We start from the raw sequence: 19,898 nt of genomic DNA on the forward strand, positions 1-19,898 counted from the left end.
TTTACCAGAAATGGGAAAACTCACTTTGAGGGAATACATCCAACATCACTCTGGAGAGTTTGTTAACGCTCTTTCACCAGAAGCGCACAGCACGTTCTGAGGCCTGCGTTTCCTTTGCTGAGTCATGTCATGGAGGTTGCTCTGCTCCATGATGTTCCTGCAATGGCCACTGCATCTAAAGTTCCTGCATCGTCCATCCCGGGAATACCTGTACCTGAAGACCTTGTTCAAGTTTCTTGTTTGATTCTCCTGTTACTGAGACCCTCACTTGGTTTCATATTTCTAAGGCTCTTGCTTAGTTCCTTAAGTTTCCTGATTTCAACGTCCACTTGAGTAGTCCCGGTGCCTGGACACACGACTTGGCTTTTATAGTTCTCAGGCATGAGGTTAAAATCACTTTACAAATCACATTTCCTCAGTTGAAATCTCGTTCTCCCCTTCGGTTCAAATCGTTATCGGTTTAGATCGCATTTCGGTTTAAATAACGTTCCGGGACGGGGGTCAGATCATCACAGGAGGGCTTGAGATCATCACATGGGGGGCTTGCCCTTGAGTCTCCAGTCTTCAGGAGTCATCAGCTTCTGACTCATTAGCCTGTGAATCACAATCTTGAGCCCCAAGATCACAATCAGGGCTTGATATTGAAGGATTAGTTCACTTTCAAATTAAAATTTCCTGATAATTTACTCACCTCCATGTCATCCAAGATGTTTATGTCTTTCTGTCTTCAGTCAAAAATAAATTAAGGTTTTTGAGGAAAACATTCCAGGATTATTCTCCATAAAGTGGACTTCAACAGCTACCAACGGGTTGAAGGTTCAAATTGCAGTTTCAGTGCAGCTTCAAAGGGCTCTACACAATCCCAGATGAGGAATAAGGGTCTTATTTAGCGAAACGATCAGTCATTTTCTAAAAATAAAAAATGATATACTTTTTAACCACAAATGCTCATCTTGCACTAGCTCTCTTCTTCTTCTTCTTTTTCTTGTGGAATTCCAGCAGTGTAGATGCTGCTAAGTGTATTACTGCCCTCCACAGGTCAAAGTTTGAATTAATTCTTATATACTTGCACTAGCATATTGTATATGAGTATTTAGTTCAAACTCAAGATGAGAGCCAGTGCAAGATGAGCATTTGTGGTTAAAAAGTATATATTTTTTTATTTTATTTATTTTTTTTTTTAGAAAATGACATTGTTTCACTAGATAAGACCCTTATTCCTCATCTGGGATTGTGTAGAGCCCTTTGAAGCTGCACTGAAACTGTAATTTGGACCTTCAACCCACTGGTAACTGTTGAGAAAAATCCTGGAAAGTTTTCCTCAAAAACCTTAATTTATTTTCGACTGAAGAAAGAAAGACATAAACATCTTGGATGACATGGAGGTGAGTAAATTATCAGGAAATTTTAATTTGAAAGTGAACTAATCCTTTAACACCCGCCAAATGCGTGGCATGTAACGATGTCACTCCTACTTTGGCAGGTTGAATTTTATATATAATATATACATTTTTCAATTGTAGTCCTTTAAAAAGGCATCTGAAATAATAAACTAAGTGCAATGTAGTGTTGTCAAAAATATAGATTTTTCGATATATCAATGCTAAAATCGATAAAATCTTGGTGAGTATTCACGTAAACACAGTCAAGAAAATGCATCTGTAACAGTATAATGGATCTGTGCATTAGGTTTTAAAGTGACAGCATCCTAACATAACTGTTGCCAAATTATGAGATAATATTAAAAATATCTAAATGGCAGTTTTTCCCCATGGTATCAATGTCAAAATTGTGGCCAGTGAAAATGCTGAGTGGCTAGTAAATTTGGAAAACCACTAGCCACAGTGGCTGGTAAGCAAAAAAGTTAATGTCAAGCCCTGGTCACAACCCATGTCCACCATGTTTGGCTCCAATCCCATTATACTATTTTGGGATTGAAGGTTGCAGAGTTGAAGGACAGTGCAAAAAGGCAAAATGTAACATAAATGTGTGATTGTGTTTTGTTCTTTTGACAGTTGTTCAGCACATTAAGAGGCACAACATTGTACTGAAGAGGGAACTTGGAGAAGGAGCTTTTGGGAAAGTCTTCCTGGCCGAATGCTACAATCTGTCCACAGACCAGGAGAAGATCTTAGTGGCTGTTAAGGTTGGCTGTTTAATTTAGTGTTGATGTTAGCATACTGAACTTTGTGATGAATAAAGGTTGTCAGTATACTCAGTGTATTTGTACACATTCTGTGTTTGTAGACACTGAAAGAGGCCAGCGAGAACGCCAGGAAGGACTTCCATCGTGAAGCCGAGTTGTTGACCAATCTGCAGCACGAGCATATTGTCACATTCTACGGAGTGTGTGTGGAGAGCGATCCGCTTATTATGGTGTTTGAGTACATGAAGCATGGCGACCTCAACAAGTTCCTCAGGTAATGCTTCCTGAATGTGTCTGTGTGTGTTCATATTGGAATCCAATAGTGCTTAGTCACATCTTTTCTAATTGCTTTGTCCTTGAAAGCCAATAATTACACATAATTTATCATGTATTAAAAATCTGTCACTAATACAAAGTAAATCATAGGACTTTCATTGCTGCTTTATAAAGTTAGTTAAAGGATTAGTTCACTTTCAAAAGAAAATTAGCTCAAGCTTTACTCACCCTCAAGCCATCCTAGGAGTATATGACTTCCTTTTTTCTGATGAACATTACCCGAGTTATATTAAAAAATATCCTGACACATCCGAGCTTTATAATGGCAGTGCATGCATGGAAAGAGCATCCATCCATCATAAACATACATACATGCAGCATATATTCTCTGGCTCTGTAAGCATCTTACAACAGTTCCCACAGCAGCGATTTATAGATTATCATGACAGAATATGCTAATCAATGACTTTAAGATAGTTAACTCCACATCAGCTACATAAATTCATCAACTAACCGTTCAGAAGCGTCCTGTTGCATATGACATGTTGTCACTTCTTCTTGAGTCCTCCATCATTGTCTGACTCCGTTTTGAACATAAAAAGCTGAACAGTTTCTGACATTTTTAGTGAGTCTGAGGTAATCAGAGCTGCTAACATGAGCTTCTGAAACTCCGCCTCCTTTTGAGAGCAGCAGCTCCTTTGCATTTAAAGGGACACACACAAAAACGTTTTTGCTCAACCTCAAAAAGTGATAAATTTATCATGCTTTAAAAAATTATCTGTGTGGTATTTTGAGCTAAAACTTCACTTACACACTCTGGGGACATCAGAGACTTATTTTACATCTTGTAAAAGTGGCATTATACCACCCCTTTAACAAGTTATCAAGTAAAATATCTAGCTTCCGCCAGACCACCTTTCGTATTCAACGTACAATGAAAGTGTAAAACTCTTACAGTTCAAAAAAATTACACTATGTCCTATGCCTTCCCTATTCAACTTACGGAAAAAAACATAACTGACGCGATGCCGTGGTCTGGCGGAAGCTAGATATTTTACTTCATTACTTGTTTAATATGCTTTTTTTTTTTTTACACAAACGTATCGCTTTGCTGCACAAGGCCTTTATTAACCCCCCGGAGCCGTGTGGAATACGTTTATGATGGATGGATGGATGTGGATGGAAGCACTTTCTTGAGCTTCAAACTCATTGATCCCGCTCATTGCCATTATAAAGCTCAGATGTGTCAGGATATTTATTAATATATCTCAGATTGTGTTCAACAGAAAGAAGAAAGTCATATACACCTAGGATGGCTTGAGGGTGAGTAAAGACTGGGCTAATTTTCATTTGAAAGTGAACTAATTCTTAAAGCATGTTTTGTAGTTGGTAAACAAATTCTCCCTAAAATCCATATAATCTAACAGGGTGCTGATGGCCAATTATATAATGTTTAAGTTTATCTCTGACTTTAAAATGAATGTTTGAGGTTGCTACTTTCTCTGTCCACCCGCAGGGCTCATGGTCCTGATGCAGTTCTGATGGCTGACGGACAGGTGCAGCAGCAGGCAGAGCTCACTCAGTCTCAGATGCTGCATATTGCGCAGCAGATCGCCGCAGGCATGGTGTATCTGGCATCCCAGCACTTTGTTCACAGAGACCTGGCCACACGAAACTGCCTAGTCGGGGAGAATCTCCTGGTGAAGATTGGAGACTTTGGAATGTCCCGAGATGTCTACAGTACGGATTACTACCGGGTAAGAATTGCTTTATAGTTTGTCTGTATTTTTGTCCCCAAAATCAATTTGGATTCTTAAATTACAATTAAAAGTAGGCTACTTGGTTTTATAGAAGTACATTGAAAAATATATTTTAATAAAATTATAAATATAATTCTAATTTGTTACATTATTAATAGTAATATTATATAATAATATAATTAATATATAATTATTAATTATTATTATATAATTATATTATTAAATATAATTATTAATTATTAAAATATATTATGATTAAATATTTTATTAAAAAAATACAAATAATCTAATGTTTTATTGCTGTTTTGTTATCTAATGCAATGACATATATATATATATATATATATATATATATATATATATATATATATATATATAAATAATATACACACACATACATTTCTGATATTTTTGACATATTTTTACTAGTGGATGCAGGACACTATAGGGACACTATAGTTCATTTATGTAAGTGAAGATAGTAAAATAAAGTAAACTGTGACATATTATATAATGATCATATTATGATAAAAATTTGGAACCAAAAATTATTCAGACACTTTGACCTGACTATGTTTTGCTTAAGTTTTATCTAACATAATTAAGATTATTTTTTTCTGACACAATTTAACTCTGAGATCTTGTCATATTTTATTACCATTTTTTTAAACTATAGTGAATAAATGAATGAAATGTTCAAGGTGTCTGAATAAATGTTGCTTTGACTGTATATATACATACATACAAGGCCATACATATTAGGCCAGATTATATCAGTATTCAGATTCATATTTATTAGTTAAACTGAGATCAAGATGCATAACCTCCCATTCTGTTTCAGTTTCATTTGTTGGAAATGAATGCTGACTTCACAAGGACACTTTAAGTCGGCATTCAAATCCTTTTCCCAGTATATGTATAAATCAATATGCTTCTCATGTTTTTTGCTACACACTGTCTACAGATCACTGAATACCAGCTATTCGAACACATTGACCCTACTGGCTCTCTTCCTGTATGATGTCAGCAGAATTTCAGTGTGTGTGTGTGTGTGTGTGTTGATTCACTCCCGTCAGTAAGTCTCTCCCAGATTAGGAGTCAGGGAGGAAGGTGGCGTGGGAACAGGAAAGAGGGGTTACTATGGCAACAGCAAAGAAAAAGAATAGAGCGCTTGCGCCATCAGACAGAAACTGAAAAAGTCATTAAAGATCTCTCATTAGTATTCACCTCTATATTCAGCATGAGGGCATACCGAGAAGGAGAGGGGCCTAAGTTAGGGGAGAAAAAAAGAAAGAGTAAAAACAAATAAAATGATAAAGAAATATAATGTTTACAGAGAAAAAAAATCAAGAAACCAATCCTTACACATTGGGACATAAAGCATTTGAAGAGAGACAGACAACTTAATTTATTCTTTGATAGCAAGTTGTTCCTCTGTTGTGTTCCATTCATGTATTCAGCGTGAATCATCTATCCAGAGATTGAAAATGGGTTGAATGATGTTTATACATGCAGAGATGTACTATTAGATAACTATCAACTGTGCCAAGTTCATTCAAGTTCATTTATCTCTGAATACTGATGAATATCATGACACATCTCCATTATATGAGCCTCCATTGAGATTCAAATGCAGGTCAGTAGATTCGTGTGTGCGCACAAATGTGTACACCATTGATTAGGCCTATAGAACACCAGTTTCCATAGAAACAACTGGTCAGGCAGAGGCTGATGGGTGGAGTGAAGTTGTGAAAGCATGTTGTGTAACCACAGAACTTCTTATGAAGCCACATTCAGAAGCTTTAGTTGAGAATCCTCATAAAGTCAACCGATGGCCTTTGTCTGCATTTAATTGTTTAATAGAGAGTCAGTTGTTTGTCTTTTAAATTCAGCATGAAATCAAAATTACATTCTTTACTTTCCTAATACACATTCTTGGTCATATTATGCGCCATTCATCACTGCACATTATACTAAAGAAAAAAAACATGTCTTTTTAATCTTTCATTCAAATGTTAGAACTTGCCCTGCCTCTGCAGAAACTTTTTGGCTGATCTCACCAATCCCTCTTAGAAGCACAGTTTTATGAATCAAATATGATGTTGCCCATTTTTTCTCATTGAATATCCAGATTTCCCCAATTATGAAAGCAAAATGGTGTGTAAACAGTCATTTTAGTGAAATATCTTAATAATCATTCAGTTCTATTATTATTATTAATGCACCCTAAATGAACACCTTCTTTTTTAGGAAAAAAGTGGTCCACTTATTGAACAAAAATTGGAACAAATAGAACAAAAATTATATATATACCTTGCTGAAAAACAACAGCTTCAGCAAAGGTGGTTGAGTAGCTTAAAGTTTTGGGCACTGCTGGTTTTGGTTGGTCACCCATCATAACTGGTATAGCTTATTTCCACTGAGTAACAATGACCAAATAATACAATGTACAAAAGATAGTAGACAATATCTTTTGTACATATTTCATAATGTACACTACCACTCAAAAGTTTGGGATCGGTAAGATTTTTAATGTTTTTAAAAGAAGTTTCGTCTGCTCACCTAGGCTGCATTTACTTAATTAAAAATACAGTAAAAACAGTAATATTGTGAAATGTTATTACAAATTAAAATGACTGTTTTCTATTTGAAAATATTTTAAAATGTAATTTATTCTTGTGTTGGCAAAGCTGAATTTTCTGCATCATTACTCCAGTCTTCAGTGTCACATGATCATTCAGAAATCATTCTAATATGCCAATTTGCTGCTCAATAAACATTTATTGTTTACAATTGTACAAAATATTTGTGTACAGCATTTTTTTCAGGATTCTTTGATGAATAGAAAGTTCAAAAGAACAGTGTTTATCTGAAATCTAATCTTTTGTAACATTATAAATGTCTTTACTGCCACTTTTGATTGATTTAATGCATCCTTGCTGAATAAAAGTATTAATTTCTTTAATTTCTTTAAAAAAAAATAAAAATAAAAATAAAAATTCTTCCTGACCCAAACTTTTGAACGGTAGTGTAAAATGTTACAAAAGCTTTGTATTTCAGATAAATGCTGTTCTTTTGAACTTTCTATTCATCAAGGAATACTGAAAAAAAAAAAGTACACAACTGTTTTCAACATTGATAATAATAACAAATATTTCTTGAGGAACTAATCATCATATTAGGATGATTTCTGAAGGATCATGTGACACTGAAGACTGGAGTAATGATGCTGAAAATTCAGCTTTGCCAACACAAGAATAAATTACTATATTTTATAATTATTAAAATATATTCATGTAGAAAACAGTTATATTAAATTGTAATATTTTTTCACAATATTCCTGTTTTTACTGTATTTTTAATTAAATAAATTAAGCCTTGGTGAGCAGACGAAACTCTTACCGATCCCAAACTTTTGAGCGGTAGTGTACATACTTATAAACTTATGCATTTTAACAGTCTGTTTGACAGTGTGAGCAAAAACATGGTTTGACCTGCAACAATAACCAGCTTTGTCAGTAATTGCCTACCTAAAACCAATTAAAAGAACCTTGGATTTTAAACTGGTGCAAACTGGTCTAAGCTTTTTAGCAGGATGTTGTTGTGTGGATAAGCGTGTGTGTATGTGTGTGTTTGATCGCAGGGGAAAAAGGTTTCTAATAGTGCTTGTGCAGTAGACGTCTTTTTAAGTGACCCTTCCAGTCTGTAGCTCCACTATGGGACCAGTGAAAAGCCTAAAAGCTTTTGACCTTAATATTTGATGAGTCCAGTATGTTAAACCAATTAATCTGAGACTAATCCACATACTGGACCACAATCTCATAATTAATATTTCAGAGGCAGCGCATTATAGAGAAAGCTAATAAATGAAATGATTGGTTTTGGGGTTGAGCTCCAGGCCAGACCAACTCCCAAAGCTTACAGCATCCAAATCCTGAGAGGCGCAACTTACGGCACCATCTGAGGTCCTGAACTGGAAATACTGTCAGCATTTACCTGAGAGCTTTTTGGACTGAACAATGCTCCAGTTGCAACAAACAATCCACTGTCTACTCTTGTGCTAAAAGTCTGTATGGATCTTATCCATTAGCGCTTGTCCGATTCTGAGAGTTTTGTTAGAGTAGCTTGATTTTATGTATCTTCTGTTTTTATCGATTTGAGCACACCCGGTCATCTTAAAGCCAAACCGCAGTTCAACATATATTCTAAATGTCAGTGCCATTCTATTTTTGTAAATATTTACATTGTTTGTCCATTATCACTTTTATTGATTTGACAGATTCGAACTTACGTCACCTACATCAGCAACATGACTCAATATGTCGGATGACTCAGTGTGCACTTATTGTTTCACATGTGTAGGTTGGAGGTCACACCATGCTGCCAATCCGCTGGATGCCACCAGAAAGTATCATGTATAGGAAGTTCACCACAGAGAGTGATGTCTGGAGTCTGGGAGTGGTGCTGTGGGAGATCTTTACCTATGGGAAACAGCCCTGGTACCAACTGTCAAATAATGAGGTACTGTTGCATAACATACATATCCATGTGATCTCCATGCAGTGAAATGCTTTTTTGGGGGGCCATTAAATAAATGAGCCAACAAATTTAATCCAACTAATCTACTACTTGATCAATGTAGTACTGCTGCTGTACACATTTTGGATGTTTTGTACAGTTCTTTAGACTGCTCTGAGGAGTAACCACCTAGCAATGCCCCAGAAACCACCCAGAACACTACAGCAATTACCTAGAACACATTAGCATACAAAACAGAAGACCTCAAAGACCACCAAGAACACCCTAGCAGCCACCTAGAACACATTAGCCACCAACCAGAAGACCCTAGAGCAAGGGGTAGCCAACCCTGCTCCTGGAGAAAGGTTGGCTACCCCTGCTCTAGAGATCACCCAGAACACCCTAGCAGCCTCCTTGAACACATTATCAAACACAGAGAACACCATAGCAAGTGACAAGAACACATTATCAACTAACTAGAAGACCCAGAGGCAGTGTTTCCCAACTCTGTTCCTGAAGGCACACCAACAGTACACATTGAACTCTTCCTAATGGCTTGTTGTCTGAGTCAGGGGTTTTCAAACCTGTCTCAGAGGATCTCCAGAACTGCACATCTCCCTTATCTGACATCCACTTCAGGTCTTGCAGTCTCTACTAAAGAGCTAATGAGTTGAATGAGTTGAGGCCCCTGGTCTAAGACCCCTGGTCTAAATGGTGTCCACAGAATAGCATAGGATTCATAAATAATTGGCTGAGTTTTTAGGGTAGGCCTGACCTGCTTCTTCGTAGTGTTAGTGCTTGACTTTCCTGGGCCCAGGTCAGAAAGTAGACATACTTGCTTAACCGACCATCTGCTAGCTGCCTTGAGTTCCCTTGTAGCTCATATAAATTGCAATATTGTCATATAAATGTGCCTCCAGGCACAGGGTTGAGAAACTGTACTCTAGAGACCACCCAGAATACCCTAGCACCCTAGAACAGTAGTGTCCAATCATGCTCCTGGGGGGCCACTATACAGCAGACTTTAGCTCCAACCTCAAATAAACACATCTAAACCAGCTAATCACGGTCTTCAAGGTAGATGTGTTGGGACAAGTTGAAGCTAAACTCTTAAGGATGTTGGCCCTCCAGGAGCAGGACCCCCCTGCCCTTGAAACCACCCAGAACACAATAGCAACCACCTAGAACAGGGGTGTCCAAACTCGGTCCTGCAAAGTTTAGCTCCAACTTGCCTCAACACACCTGACTGGAAGTTTCTAGTATGTCTAGTAGACCTTGATTAGCTGCTTCAGGTGTGTTTAATTGGGGTTGGAGCTGAAATCAGCAGGACAGTGGCCTCCAGGAGCAGGATTGGACACCCCTAGAACAAATTAGAAACCAGAAGACCCTAGCAACTTAGCAAGGCCTGCATCTCAGATTTGAAGTTTTCAAACACATAGCTACACTATATAAACTTCAAACTGCTGTACATTCAAACAGTGTCACTCCTTGTATGTCAGTTTATCTTAATAAACAATCCTTTTCTACATTTATAGCAGTTTGCCTCACACATTTCTGGACATTTATTTTGTTTGACCTTTCACTCCTTGCTCTTTTGTAGGTGATTGAGTGTATCACCCAAGGCCGTGTACTGCAGCGACCCCGAACCTGTCCAAAGGAGGTGTATGACTTGATGCTGGGATGCTGGCAGAGAGAACCGCATACCCGACTCAACATTAAAGAGATCCATAACCTTCTCCTCAACCTGGCCAAGGCATCACCGGTGTATCTGGACATCCTGGGATGAGAGAGCATGTGCCACGTGTAGGACTGCGAGTGGATTCCTGAAACTGCCTCCCTCCTCTATCACACCCAAAATCTCATTCTTCTACAGCTTTAACACCTTATTCCTTGCCCTTCTCCTCATCGACTGCTCCCCTTCTCAATGTAAACTTCTAGATACACTGGCAACAAGATTGTGTACAGTGACTATGAATTATGTATTTCTTAACAAAAATGGATTGAATGGAAAGAGCCGTACTCAAGTGACAATAGTTTTGCTTACAGAGAACAAAATCCCCAATGGTTGACCATCCTAAACTTCTGGACCAAATTCACACCTGCAAATTCCAGTTCAGTGAATAAATGCATTGGGGACTTGAGGAAGGGTGTCCATCCGAACAAAGAGGAAATAGCAGCTCCGAAAAATGACCAAACACAACTGAGAAGAGAAATAAGCAACTTTTCTGCCCACTGGACAGATTTGGTCCTTTCAGCTCCCATTTGTTACATCATACATCTGATACAAAGCACAGAATGTGAAACTAGCATGGTGATCAACAGTGACAAACTGCAACAATATCTATACATGTGTGTTTATAGACCTGGACGTTACCAATGTAGTTTCACAGTTGAGCGACTCTAATTAAATGCTTCTGGATGCTGACAGGATGTTGTTGCTGCCGAGCTAATCTGAAATGCAAAGTATCCCATTAAAATGTGTTTCACTGTTATTTATAGTCGGACATGTCTCCACTACTTTTGTCATAGCCGATTTTGTCCCACCACTTTACGCAGCAGGATTATGTCCAGTGCAGTGAATGCATCCAGTTGTCAAGCAGGGGTTTACATTTTGTTAGTATGAGTAGCGATCTGTTGGTGGAATTAGATATGATGTATGATTTTTGGACATTTTTAATCAATGTCATTTTTCACATTTCAGTTCTGACTTGGAAACGAGCAGATGCTCTACTGCTGACCTGATTTCCAGATCGATGCTTCATTTTTGTAAGATCATGTTAAATTATTTGTGCTTAACCTTATTAATATTCATAAGCTAAGCCTTTGCCACTTTGTGATGTCACAACCGGTGTGTCTGTTTTCCGCCCCTGTGCCCTCCACCAAAATCAACGGCCATAGTCTTCAGGTCTGTACACGACATGCACCATTAAGGGCTAGATGGAGTCATTCGAGACGAGGCCATGCCTCAATACCATCAGCTTGCATTTCTTAAAGGAGCTTAATTACGCAGAGTGGCCGATTATGATGGTGCGGGCTGAATTACGACCTTTCTTTCTCTCTTTCTCGTTCGCTGTGTTTTACTACTGAGTTGAAGCACTAATGTAGTACTCAAGCTTCGGGTCGTACAACTGCTATAGTGTAATATATATTTCATTACAGGACAAATGTCTCCTATTAGCAGCAACTCCCTCTAGACTCATATACGCTATCAGTGGGGAGAAGAGGAGAGACGGGAGGGGACAGGATGGAGGGAACGAGACGAGGGGAGGAAAATAGTGTTAAAGAGAGATAAACCTCACTAAAACCCACATTTCTTCTTCCTTTTATCATATATAAATGATCATATCTATCACTATAGAGATCCTATCAAAGCATCGTTTTTGTGTGCGTTGATTATTGCGCTGTCAATCTCCCATAGAAGACTTTACTTAATGCCGTGAATCAGTCAAACAAATATCTTCCAAAAAATTCATTTTGTGAGCGTAAAACAAGAAAAATTGTTTACACAAACTTGTTTGGAGTTAATTACTTTTTTGGAATAGTCTTGCAGACATGTAACTTTTAATTTTATATCTAATTTATTTTGTACTTAATGTGAAGCACTTTTGTGTTTGCCTGTAAATTATTTTATTTATGTAAAAATAATTATTATTAATTTATTTTTTTCCTGTTTGGTTGAGAGTGAATGTAGAAAGGTCTCTGGGTTCGAGGTTGAGGAATGGGATGTATTAATGAAAAAAATTATATAAAGATTACTTATTTTGGGGTAAACATTGAGAAAACTCTACATTAAAGGTTACATTGACTACAAAAACAATGAAGCCTAATTTTGGATTGTGACCATTTTTCATGACCATTAAGAACATTTTCTCAAATGCTCATTAACATATTTTTTTTTTCTGTTGAACTTTTCTAATGCAGTCTTTTTTTTTTTTACTGAAGAACAAAATTTAAATTAGCATTTCTTTTAAAACAGTACAACAAACTACCATGAAGTATGAATATTGAAATGTATATGTACATGGAAATGTGATAAAATCTGCTTAATTGTCATGGAAATAATGCCACAATGCAACTTCTTATTTTCATGAGGTCATTCAAACAGATGAAAAAATATGTTTATCAATATGGATGGGGAGTTTCAGTGGTAAAAATCTCCAAGCGTCCTGCGACAGAACAATAAACTGTGACTGCATATCAAATACTGTCTTCTACATGTACAGAACTTCTTCGGATGTTTCAGAATGTCTATAAGCTAAACTAGTCCACATTTAAACCACCTGACAAATATTGAAGTCAACATGGCAGCAAAATTGATCAACTTTACTTTCTTAAACTTTCCTAGTCTGAAACAACTTTCCTTTTCTGTTCACCAGTTTACAGAAGTAAAATGATTTGCAAAGGCTGTTTCGTGTTGACTTTGAATCCAACATTCCTAAGTCACTTTTCCCCCTAGTATACTTTTCTTGATAGTTTTTTAATGATACATGGCTACTGACACCTGGAAAGAAGATTTCTGCAAAAAGCATCAAGTCGTGTGTGATAATTTCATTTATGGAATTATACATTTTAACACTCAGCTACAAAAGTACAAGCAAAGTCCTTGTCTGTATGATTTCCCTGAGGTATATGGACCAGTCAAGTTGTCCGCCATTGTATTTAATAAAAGTGTAATGTCTTACCTCATCACGTGTGCGTGTGGAGTGTGTTATTGTGACAGTGAGTTATGCGTAGGTCCATGTTTATAGGTTGGTCAATAGAGGTTCATACAGAGTGCTTTGACAACATGGGCCGAACGTATTGACCTACTGGCACTAAAATGCTTTATTGACAGCCATGTTTTTTATGTCTTACTGGCTGCCAGCCTCAAAATTTACCTCATACAGAAACATGATGGAGACCAGAACAAGTTAAAAACAATTTATGATGAAAAGGCACAATCCATAAAGTTTATGTAGCATTAGTGTTGCTATAGTAGATCTGAAGCTCCAAGAGTAGAATAATACAAGAATTTGTTCCAATTCCCAATTCACTAACGTAGGCAGAGGGGAAAAAGAAAGGGAAGACTGATCAATCAGTGGATCGATGGCTTGTTTTGACATTGTACATTAAGACCTAACTAATTGCCAGAGGGCTAAATGCTTTTAAAAACACATCCATGATGCTCAATGCAATCAGGACTTTTCACAGCACGCAGCAGAATTCTCGAAGGACCAAATGTGTGCGAGTGTGCAAACAACTGCAGCTCTAAACAAACAGAGATCCACTCTTCTGATGTAATCTTTGCAAGCCAAATCTTGCAGTTTTATAAACATACAGTATGTTTTAGACTTATAATTATTACAGTTTTACACCATGCTGCAGTGTTTGTTCTACAAACATGAATGAGACCTCAAAAATCGTGGCTTGTTGAGGAGAGGTGTGCTGTTACTTTTCTAAGGCCACATTTACACTTCAGGTCATGATTCCCAATTCTGATTTGTTGGCTATATCCAGCTTACATCTTCTTTTAAAAGTGACACTTGGAGAAACAACTCAAGGTAGACGTACTGACCCAGAAAAGCTTTTGTCGAAAAGGAAGTAAAAACTACACGATTTGCAATGGATGCAGACAAAATGATAATACAAGCTTTTGCTTTCCGCACCATCTTTAAAGGTCAGCAAAACGTTGGTTGAGACTTCGTCCTCCATTGAGCCATTGAAAAGAGACATGTGGTCGCGGTTGGCATCCACCTGAGTTGACGTCTACCTAAATTGACGTCATTTGCCTCCGTCGCTTTGCCAATGACGTACGGGTCGCAATGATGATCTGTCCGCTTACGTGGCAGATGCAAATGCACGTATCCGATTTATATCAGATTTATTTCCACATATGAATGAGGCCTAAAACCGATCTGAGAATATTGGAATCCATGTGCCAAAATCGGAATTGGGTCACTTGAAACATGTAATGTAAATGCGGCCTAAACAATCAGGGGCCGTATTCACAAAACATCTTACGGCTAAAAGTAGCTCCTAACTTGCTGATTTAGGAGAAACTAATAATAAGAAAATAATAGGCATGTCAGTCCTACTTTTAGTAGGTGTATACTTCAATAAGTATGAGCAACCACTTCCGGCAGAGTGCATTCAGACCTTACCAACCGGATGCACAAGGCAGTTGGACATAGTGGTGTATTAGAGGTAAAAAATGATATAAATACTGTTCGGTTTCTCACACAAACGGATCGTTTCGTGTCTTAGGACATCAATGTGTCCTCACTAGCCGCAGGGTTTAATTTGGATTTGTCTAAGCATGTTTTTTTGACTCTTATAGATGGAATTATATGACTGACAGACGGCAACGGTTGGAGTTAAAAATCATCATTTGTGTTCTACTGAAGAAACAAAGTCACCTACATCTTGGATGCCCTGGGGGTAAGCAGATAAACATCACATTTTCATTTTTGGGTGAACTATCCCTTCCTTAGTAAAAGTTGGTCTCAGCAGCTTTGTGAATAGGTTTTAAGAGAAAACACTTAGTTAAGAATTTTTACTGCCATTTAGGAGAACTCTTAATGCAAAGATAAAATGTTTTGTGAATACGACTAATATTTTGGCCTACAATACATTGAATACATTTACTGTGATGGAGGGATCCAAGCCTAGAGACCACAAATGATAGCAAACCATTTCAAGGGGTAGTTTATTGAAAAATTTCATCATACTTTTTTTCTTCTGTGGAAAACAAAATAAATGAAAATGTTTGTTTTTTTATTCAGTGGGTACCAATGATTTTTCACATCACATTTTATGGACAAAAGCCATACAACCGTGCTTAAAAATATGTTCCTTTTTTGAATAAACTAACCCGTTGTACAGAACTTTTAACAGAGAGTAATTTCCCATGTTTGGTAAAACTGAGAAAAAAAAGATGGTTTCGTCAAAATTTAAAGAGAGACACTTTTTTTATGTCAGGGCCCCTCCTCTTCAGTCTAAATGGATTTTTCCCACCTTACTTCCTCAAGAGATATTAACTTTTAAATGGCTATCCAATACATTATGTGGACAACTGTGAGGTTTTGTGGTCTGTTAAACAGTAAACACAGATTAATTCTGATGTCAGGGCTTTTTTTCTGGGAAGATCATTTGGGATATTAGCATGTGCTGTCTATTCATCAGATTGACCACATTAGCAGCTGCTTAGTGTCAGCGTGTAGAAAGAAAACAGTCGCTGACAGCAGGCTTGGTACTCTGGGTCCATGTGTTTTACCACAGTAGTAAATCTGTGTTTTGGTACAATACTGTTTTTAACTATCAAAGCCTACAGAGCGTGTGCTTGGTGTCCGGTTTACCTTACTGTAGATTTAAAGGTGCAATATATAAGAATTTTGTAGTAAAATAGCATTATATATTTTGTTCACTTGAGTACTTACAATATCCCAAATGTTTGCAACTATTTGTAAATCGTGAGAAAATTGCAATTTTAACCAAGGCTCCGGGACGTGTGATGAGTCGCCTGTCAATAGATTCCACGCTCAAACTGGGCGCCATCAAGCTACGCCTTTGTTTGAATAGGCCTCTAGCGACCTTTAGCGGACAGAAAATATTACATATGGTACCTTTAATATAAGTTAGTTTTCAAAACTGCCATGTAGATCCATAAAGGGATATTTTACCCAAAAATGAAAATTCTGTCACATGAGTAATGCAGTTTTTAAATAATGATTCACCAGAATTTTCATAATGTGCTTAAAGGGGACCTATTATGCAAAATTCACTTTTGCATGGTGTTTGTACATAAATGTGTGTTGGCAGTGTGTGTACAATCCTCAGAAATCATAAGCAGTGTCTCCCAAATGACCTGTTTTCAGCCATGGTGCTAATGTGACGTCACATTCCTCATGCCCCGCCCATGACCACTGATTGACAGTCATGCATTACCATAGCGTGTGTCTCAGTCAGTTCCCTAGTTCAGTAGTCAGGGCACTGATCAGGGTATCAGCCACATTCACTTTCATTATATACTGATTCACGACCTAGGGAGCTGATTGAGACACAGGGATAGATTCCGCCCTCAGCGAGCTGTACACTGTCCGCCATTTTCTCCGTGCTCGAGCAGCTGTAGTGACAACAATGTCTGGTAAGTAATGGAGATGTTTTGTTGGATGTAAGAGTGAACAGTCTTCATTTACTGACATCTGAGCGAATCAGTGGATTAGTTTTATTTTTCAAGGGAATGCGCCACAGATATAATATACACATAAGAATTCTGTAACATTGCCTGCTATTTAAATTCACAGACATAACTGACTCTTTTTATGTGAACTGTGTGTATTTGACAGTTTAAACAAAACAAAAAATTTACTCACGAGACTTGACGTCTGACAGCTGTATGTATGTGTGTGTGTGTGTCCTGTGTGTGTGTGTGTGTGTGTGTGTGTGTGTGCTTCAGATAACGATCCGTTAGAAGTTTAAACTGATAAAGCTTTAAAACCCGTGGAAATAATAAACTTTAATAATGAAAGAAGAATTCTTATTTGTATTTGGCAGAGGCAGCAGGAACTGTGATCGTGGAGAGGGGGCGGGGCACAGCAGCTCATTTGCATTTAAAGGCACATGCACGAAAACAGCCTGTTCTTGACTGCAGTCAGAAATGGGTATTTACAACATGGATTTATAAATCTGTGAGTTATTTTAAGATGAAACTTCACAGACACATTCTGGGGACACCTGAGACTTAAATTACATCTTGTAAAAATGGGCATAATTGGCCCCTTTAAACTCCAATGTGCTTTAAAGAATACTACAGTAGCATGTCTAAAAACTACATATTGAAGACATGCTGTGCTAAACACTGCCATTGATGGTGAATATGAATGCTAACAGAAGCTCTCTAAAGATTTTATAGACCACCTTGGGTTAAATGATTAGCTAGTCAGGGGTACAGTTGTTGATTAACAATGCAACAATGTTACGTGTACATTAGTTTAAAGTGAGATTTTTATTAAATATTTGTATATTGTTCATAATTTGTACTTTACAGAGTAAATTCTTTCCGTGAGGCTGGTGGTTTGTGTTAGACTGCAGAATATTTGGAACCAAGAAGTTTTTGACAGTGACTATAAATTAATTTAATTGATGATTGGTCAGAATGATTTGTCCTTCTCTAAGAGACCCACATTTAGCTGAATAACTACATATACATAATGCTACCATGACAGAATTTTTTGGTGATTTGACATTTCATTGGCCCTGTTTACAAAATGTGCAGAGCGGTGGGTCTCCTGGACAAGAGTTGAGATCCATGTTGAGATGATGCAGGGAATGACAAAATCTGATCACAGGAGATGCATGTGAACACCAGGTGAAAACAGCAATGTGTCTTGGCTGAATGCTTTTAAAGGGTTAGTTCACCCCAAAATGAAGTATCTGTCATTAATCACTCACCCTCATGTCGTTCCAAACATGTAAAACCTTTGTTCATTTTCGGAACACAAATTAAGATATTTTTGATGAAATCCAAGAGCTTTCTGTCCCTCCATAGACTGCAACGCAACTACAACTTTCAAGGCCCAGAAATGTACTAAAGACATCGTTAAAGGTGCCCTAGAATCAAAAATTGAATTTACCTTGGCATAGTTGAATAACAAGAGTTCAGTACATGGAAATGATATACATTGAGTTTCAGACTCCATTGCTTCCTCCTTCTTATGTAAATCTCATTTGTTTAAAAGACCTCCGAAGAACAGGCGAATCTCAACATAACACCGACTGTTACGTAATAGTCGGGATCATTAATATGTACGCCCCCAATATTTGCATATGCCAGCCCATGTTCAAGGCATTAGACAAGGGCAGGATGTCTGGATGTGCACAGCTGAATCATCAGACTAGGTAAGCAAGCAAGAACAATAGCGAAAAATGGCAGATGGAGCAATAATAACTGAAATGATCCATGATATCAATGAATTGTTAGCATGTTGCTAATGTACTGTTAAATGTGGTTAAAGTTACCATCATTTCTTACTGTATTCACGGAGACAAGAGAGCCGTCACTATTTTCATTTTTAAACACTTGCAGTCTGTATAATGCATAACACAACTTCATTCTTTATAAATCTCTCCAACAGTGTGTAATGTTAGCTTTAGCCACAGAGCATAGCCTCAAACTCATTCAGAATCAAATGTAAACATCCAAATAAATACTATACTCACATGATCCGAAGCATGTATGCAACATGCATGACGAACACTTTGTAAAGATCCATTTGAGGGTTATATTAGCTGTGTGAACTTTGTTTATGCACTGTTTTATAGTCGAGACCTTGGGGGGGGGGGGGGGCAGCCTGAATCGGTGCATATTTAATGATGCCCCAAAATAGGCAGTTAAAAAAAGTAATTTAAAAAAATCTATGGGGTATTTTGAGCTGAAACTTCACAGACACATTCAGGGGACACCTTAGACTTATATTACATCTTGTGAAAGAACATTCTAGGGCACCTTTAAAATAATCCATGTGACTACATTGGTTCAAGCTTAATTTTATGAAGCAACAAAAATACTTTTTGCGTGCAACAAACAAATGAAAAAACAACTTTATTCAAAGATTTCTTCACTCCAACACTCCAAATTTCTACACTTCCTTCAGTCTCCAACACGGTTCATGTTGTAAACACAGAGGAACACTTCTATGTCAGAACACTGGCTCAGTATTTGCCGGCTCCAGCATAAGCAGCACACGCATGTGTTGTGGTGCTCATGTGTACAGTGTTGGGAAACTGAGACGGAAGAGAAGAATTAATTCTTTTTTTTTGTGCCCAAAATCCGAGTCATTTAATATTATCTGCTGATACCGAGTCCTGATCCAAATAGATACTTGTATATTCTTGGGGATTGGTGCACACTTCAAGTACATCAAAGTATGTTAAAATTAAAATCAATTCAATGGTCTATGCAGAGAGTTTGTCAGGGGCTCAAAAGTAAAAAAAAAAAAAAAAAAAAAAAAAAAAGGGGGGGGGGGGTAGAATCTGTTGTGATTATTCTATCACTACAGAATAATTACAATATAACAATAGGCCTATATTATTATTATTATTATTATTATTATTAGCCTATTATAAATGAGCAAAGTTCAAAAATGCATGCATTAAGATATATTAGCTTGTTCCTGCATCAAACAATTTATTGAAAATGGAATTGATACATTTACCATTCA

General features: G+C 37.3%; 1 protein-coding gene across 3 annotated transcripts in view; it reads left to right on the plus strand.

The window, feature by feature from the left end:
- Window positions 1-13,374, plus strand: part of ntrk2a (neurotrophic tyrosine kinase, receptor, type 2a) — a 66,769-nt gene extending 53,395 nt beyond the window's left edge. For all 3 annotated transcript variants that reach the window (XM_048210829.1, XM_048210830.1, XM_048210828.1), the window contains 5 exons: window positions 2,016-2,146; window positions 2,248-2,420; window positions 3,939-4,179; window positions 8,545-8,703; window positions 10,301-13,374. In XM_048210829.1, the coding sequence (XP_048066786.1) occupies window positions 2,016-2,146; window positions 2,248-2,420; window positions 3,939-4,179; window positions 8,545-8,703; window positions 10,301-10,486 (890 nt within the window). In that variant the 3' untranslated portion in view covers window positions 10,487-13,374. The remainder of the gene's footprint in view (window positions 1-2,015; window positions 2,147-2,247; window positions 2,421-3,938; window positions 4,180-8,544; window positions 8,704-10,300) is intronic.
- Window positions 13,375-19,898: the final 6,524 nt, after the last annotated feature.

Source organism: Megalobrama amblycephala, linkage group LG12, assembly GCF_018812025.1.
Source record: "Megalobrama amblycephala isolate DHTTF-2021 linkage group LG12, ASM1881202v1, whole genome shotgun sequence".
Classification (NCBI taxonomy): Eukaryota; Metazoa; Chordata; class Actinopteri; order Cypriniformes; family Xenocyprididae; genus Megalobrama; species Megalobrama amblycephala.